Here is a 4,981-nt window from a genome sequence, read left to right as displayed (position 1 = left end):
ATCCGTCACGACAGCGACGGCCGCTGCCGCGAAACGATACCGGCGGGAAAAGCTGCCGGGTGTCGGGCGCCAGGTCATGGCGCGCACGGGCCGGAGGAGCGCGCGCCGCGTGGAGCGAGCGAGCGACGCTTCTAGCGGCCGTCCAGGTGTGCGCGGCGACCACGATCTCGCCCCCTCGCCGTGCCGATTGGGCCAGCCAGTGGGAGGCCGGATCGTGTGTGGCTGGCCGCCGGCACAGCGACCGCGTCTGGCTCGGCTAGTGCGGCACTCGCCGGCACCAGACCTCAGGGTAGACTGACACCGATGCTGCTTATCTTTTAGATCAAGTATCTAGCGGAAGAAGACAAGCGCTATCGAACAGCATAAAATCTTTTGATGGAATTGGGAATATATCATATATGATGATGTAGCGACAAAACCGCCTAACGTGTACCGCAAAGTAAGGTAAAAGTTAGGCTGCATGATGACATAAACATGTTGTGTGGCGTGTGGCTTAGAACTATTGGAACAGTCCCAGGGAACGGTCAGTGCTTATTTGTATTCTCAGTTTCATCGAGAAATGAATTTTGAATAAATCCAATAATTCAAAAAAGCAACATAAACATTAGTATCTTTTATCTCTTTTTATTTTATTATCATTTCTTGGTCTATGAGTATCACCTATATCTAATGGAACGCTGAAGTAAGAAAATGATGTGTGCCTCACTTGTGAGCCATACGCTATGTGCATCCGGGATTTCTTTTATTAAATGAGCGTTCGTATAGGTACTGCCGTTAATAAGTGTGTTTATTTGGTGCTAAACTGTGTGTCCCATATTTTATATTACATTCAGCTGTCCATGTTGTGCATTACAACCGTGTTTATTTTTCTTACCACAGTTCAATCACAGATATTCACATACACGTACATACATTCATCTCTATGGACGAATGCAGACACACCTTATCCTTATGGGCATCACTGAACGAACATCATCGACAAGACTGGAATAAATCTAGAGAAATGTGAGCACTAGTGCCAAGTCTAGGAAGTGAACCCTAATAAGCTGATTCCACCATAGAAAACCTAACCATATGAGCCTATCAATATGTGAAAATGAAGCAGTGTTTGTGGTAGACACAACAAATCATAAAAGGAACACAACAAATTCTACGAAATATTTTTCACAAAACTAATTCGTAGTAGACACAAAAAAGGGCACTAAATGAATGACGGGTTTCCATTAAGACCGTATGCCTCAAAATTCTTGTCAAAGCGACATCTAAAGTTCAACACCGTTGTGCTACCATTGCTCTCGCCAACAATGGATACCATCGAGAGATTTAACCACTCAAGTATATGCAAAGACTTATAGAGGATCAAACCTCTTTGATTCAACGCAACAGTGGGTCGAGGTTTATGGTGGCGATTGACGATCCCGTGAAGCATATCGGTGGGGCAGTACCCTGATCTAGACAGGCCACCGCACCAATATCGCAAGAACATGCATACGGCATGCTCCGAAAGCAAAACGAAGTTGAAAGTCGTTGCGCCACCATTTCTCTCGTCAGCAATGGACAACATCGAGAGTATGTCGAAGACTTGTAAATGACCAAATCTCGTTGAGCCGCCACAACAGACTGTCGTGTATGATGAGACGATGGCGAATGACAATCATATGAAGCATATCAGTGTATCACCACCCTGATCTACATAAGCCAACCCACCATATCACCATAACAGAATGACGACATGCTCGTAAAGGCCTGAAAGAAGGGACTGTTGAAGAAGAAGATGTTGTCGTCAAGTTGATGGAACCACACCAACGGGACGAAAATTTTCAAGCTCCTCTCAGCAATGCCGGATCAACCAACATCGAGATGGTTTCTAAGTCAGAGAACTTTTATTCGGCACAACACCTTCATTATCATCATCACGGCAACAAAAAGCTAACCAAAGAGATGCAACTATATAGAGAAGAAAAGGCGAGAAATCCTTTCGGCGGGGATGCGGGAGGGGTTTACAATATGAACACAAATACTACAATCTCATACTATCATTTTTTTTACTGGAATCTCATATCCTAATGGCGCGAATCACACAAATGAGCCAGAGCAGAGCACGGGGGAGACGAGGCCGCAGTCGATCCCATCTTATCTTCATCCTGTTTACCCTGGCACCCACAGTATACGTCACCTGCTCAGCGGGGCCAGGTCAGAAAAAGGCAAATGGAAGCAATCCAACGGGCTGCCGGCGCGCCCGATCGGTCGGAGATCAAATCAAACGCCGAACCCGCGCGAAAGCACGGTCAATCATTGGCCAATCGACGGCTATAAACCCCCCGCCCCATCTTCCCCGCCGATCATCCTCCCATCACATCGCGCCGGTCAGTGGTCACTCGCGCCGTAATCACACGCGCCTTCCGTAACACTCGGGCGAGGAGCGGAAGCCACGAGAAGCCGAGAGCACGCACGCGCGCACGCGACGCCAACTAACGCGCCTCCCCCACGTTTCCAGGGAGCTCGCCACGTCTGACCAACCAGCCAACCAACCAACCACCACCCCGTGCTGGCCCGGAGAACTCCGACGAGGACGGGACGGAGCTGAACCGGGAGGCGCGGCCGCGGCGATGGCCGGGTGGCGGGCCTAGGCGGGGGAGCGGCGAGCGCATGGCGTCGTCGAGGGTGATGGCGTCGTCGTCGTCGAAGCCGCCGTCGCACACGGCGTCGGATCTCGCGCGCTTCGCGCAGGCAGCTGGGAGGCCCGGCGGCGGGGGCGGCAGCGGGCTGGGGTCCATGAACGTGGAGGAGCTGCTCCGCGGCATCTACGGCGACGCCCCCACGCCGGCGCCCGACCGGCCGGCGTCGCCCCCCGTCCCGCCGCTCCCGGCGCCATCGCGGCAACAGGCGACCGCGCGGCGGACGGCGGACGAGGTGTGGAGAGAGATCACCGGCGGTAGCGGCGGGGAGGAGGAGGCGGCCCCGGCCTCCGCTGGCGGGGCCGGGGAGATGACGCTGGAGGACTTCCTGGCGAGGGAGGACGGCGCCGTCGTCAGGGGGACGGAGGAGCAGGTGGCGATGCCGACGATGGCGCTTCTCGGCGGGGCGGAGGGCGCGCGGGGCGGCGGGAGGGGGAGGAAGCGGCAGCTCATGGACCCCATGGACCGCGCCGCGATGCAGCGGCATAAGCGGATGATCAAGAACCGCGAGTCCGCCGCGAGGTCACGGGAGAGGAAGCAGGTGGGCGGTCGAAACTCGTTACGTAGTACTGCTTTTAGTTACTTTTTACACGAAAAGAAGATCAAAAGCTCCTCCCGGTCATGCGAATTTGACTGGGTGGTTTGGCGATAAATATTTTGATTCGTCCACTCCAGGCCTACATAGCGGAGCTCGAGTCGCTGGTCACCCAGCTCGAAGAGGAGAACGCCCACCTGTCCAAAGAACAGGTACTGCTCCCTCCCACATGTCCTCTCGTGGTTTCCTCAAGCGTCGAGTTTCTTTTTTCTTTTTAAGAAAAACAATCTGAGTTTCCATAGATCTCGCATTGCATGTTCATCTCAATGCATTTGTGTTCCCTTCGTTACGCTTTGCAAATTCTCATGGTGAATGTGTCTTTGGTGTGTTCCAGGAGGAGGCAAACCAGAGACGGCTGAAAGAGGTATGTTTATCAGATGTTGCTTTAAATTCTCTATCATGACTGTAAATGTATAAAGTACTTATTTCTTTTCAGGATTTCATTTGCTAACTACTGTAGTGTTTAAGATCAGCCTGAAATCACAAAACAAAATCTATCTTGTTGGGGTAGATTGCCCTTCTTCCCTCGATATCTAGGATTTTTGAGCCGACTAATCTTGCATGAAGCTCAATAGCCTGGTTTTGAATCCCATGACCTCCTTTACTCTAGAAATTGCAACCTTCTCAACCTTTGTACATCGTCTACCAATTGGTGGGTCAGTGCTTCGCAATGTTCTACTCCCTCCGTTCGGAATTACTCGTCTAAAAAATGGATGTATCTAGAACTAAAATACGTCTAGATACATTCATTTTTACGACAAGTAATTCCGAACGGAGGGAGTAACACTAAAAGATAAATGTAAGACAAGCTTTTTTGGACGGAGTAATACTTTCATGAAGCATAAGTCAGTCTCCGTTGTAGTCTACCAACATTCTTCAATATACTTAAAATATTGCCTAACAGTGCTTTGATCTTGTGTGGGAATACACGTTTCAGAACATAGTCATGGTCACTATATGCCCATTAATGCATCAGATAAGCATGCTCTATGGTCTCTCTACTCTGGACTGTATGATGTGCTGTGCTTAGGCAATTTGGCACTTTAAGGCCTTGTACACTGCAAGGTGCTTAGAGGAGGTGCTTAAAGAAATAAATCAGGTTTTCCTTAAGCATCGATGCTTATTTGTACAGGATAGACGCTTAATTAAGCGTCTCTTCTGTAGAAATAGGCACCGGTGCTTCAGACAAACTCGGTTTATTTTTCTAAGCACCTCCCTAAGCATCTCCCATCGCACAAGGCCTAATGAGCTAACGTGCTTAAGGCCCCTAACCGGCTGTCCACTAGTAAGTGGCTTGCCAATTAAGTAAGATGCGATGTCGACAGCGTTCGGCCACGTCCACACAACACGAGCCACATGCCAAGCGTGAGATCGTCTAATGGAGTATGTCATTTTCTTTACTTTGGACTTTGGACCCTTTCCAACTCAACATGGGTACGTTTCATAGGCCATTGTTATTAAATGATCACTGCCTGCAGTCTTTTGCTTAGCACTTCTCCGTGGCATCACCCATTTGTCAATCAGGCACTGCGTTCGTCGTGTGTATTTTTTACTAGAGATGTTGGAGGGAAAGTGGCCTGATTACACATCATGTTCATATGGGTAGGGAATGGTCTGCATCCCAGCTTATAAATAGTTCATATCCAGTTGGTCTTCCAGATTAATTGCTTTCAAAAAAGAAAATTCTTTCAAGCGCCATCGTTGCCTA

At 49.8% G+C, this 4,981-nt stretch overlaps 1 protein-coding gene across 1 annotated transcript in view; it reads left to right on the top strand.

Moving 5' to 3' along the window:
• Window positions 1–2,332: 2,332 nt before the first annotated feature.
• LOC119277727 (bZIP transcription factor 12-like) overlaps window positions 2,333–4,981 on the top strand; it is a 3,201-nt gene continuing 552 nt past the window's right edge. The window contains exons 1-3 of the mRNA XM_037559041.1: window positions 2,333–3,219; window positions 3,354–3,425; window positions 3,608–3,637. Of these exons, the coding sequence (XP_037414938.1) occupies window positions 2,650–3,219; window positions 3,354–3,425; window positions 3,608–3,637 (672 nt within the window). The 5' untranslated portion in view covers window positions 2,333–2,649. The remainder of the gene's footprint in view (window positions 3,220–3,353; window positions 3,426–3,607; window positions 3,638–4,981) is intronic.

The sequence above is a fragment of the Triticum dicoccoides genome, chromosome 3B, assembly GCF_002162155.2.
Source record: "Triticum dicoccoides isolate Atlit2015 ecotype Zavitan chromosome 3B, WEW_v2.0, whole genome shotgun sequence".
Classification (NCBI taxonomy): Eukaryota; Viridiplantae; Streptophyta; class Magnoliopsida; order Poales; family Poaceae; genus Triticum; species Triticum dicoccoides.
Note: the sequence above shows the minus strand (reverse complement) of the source record. Positions and strands in the feature narration are given on the sequence as shown.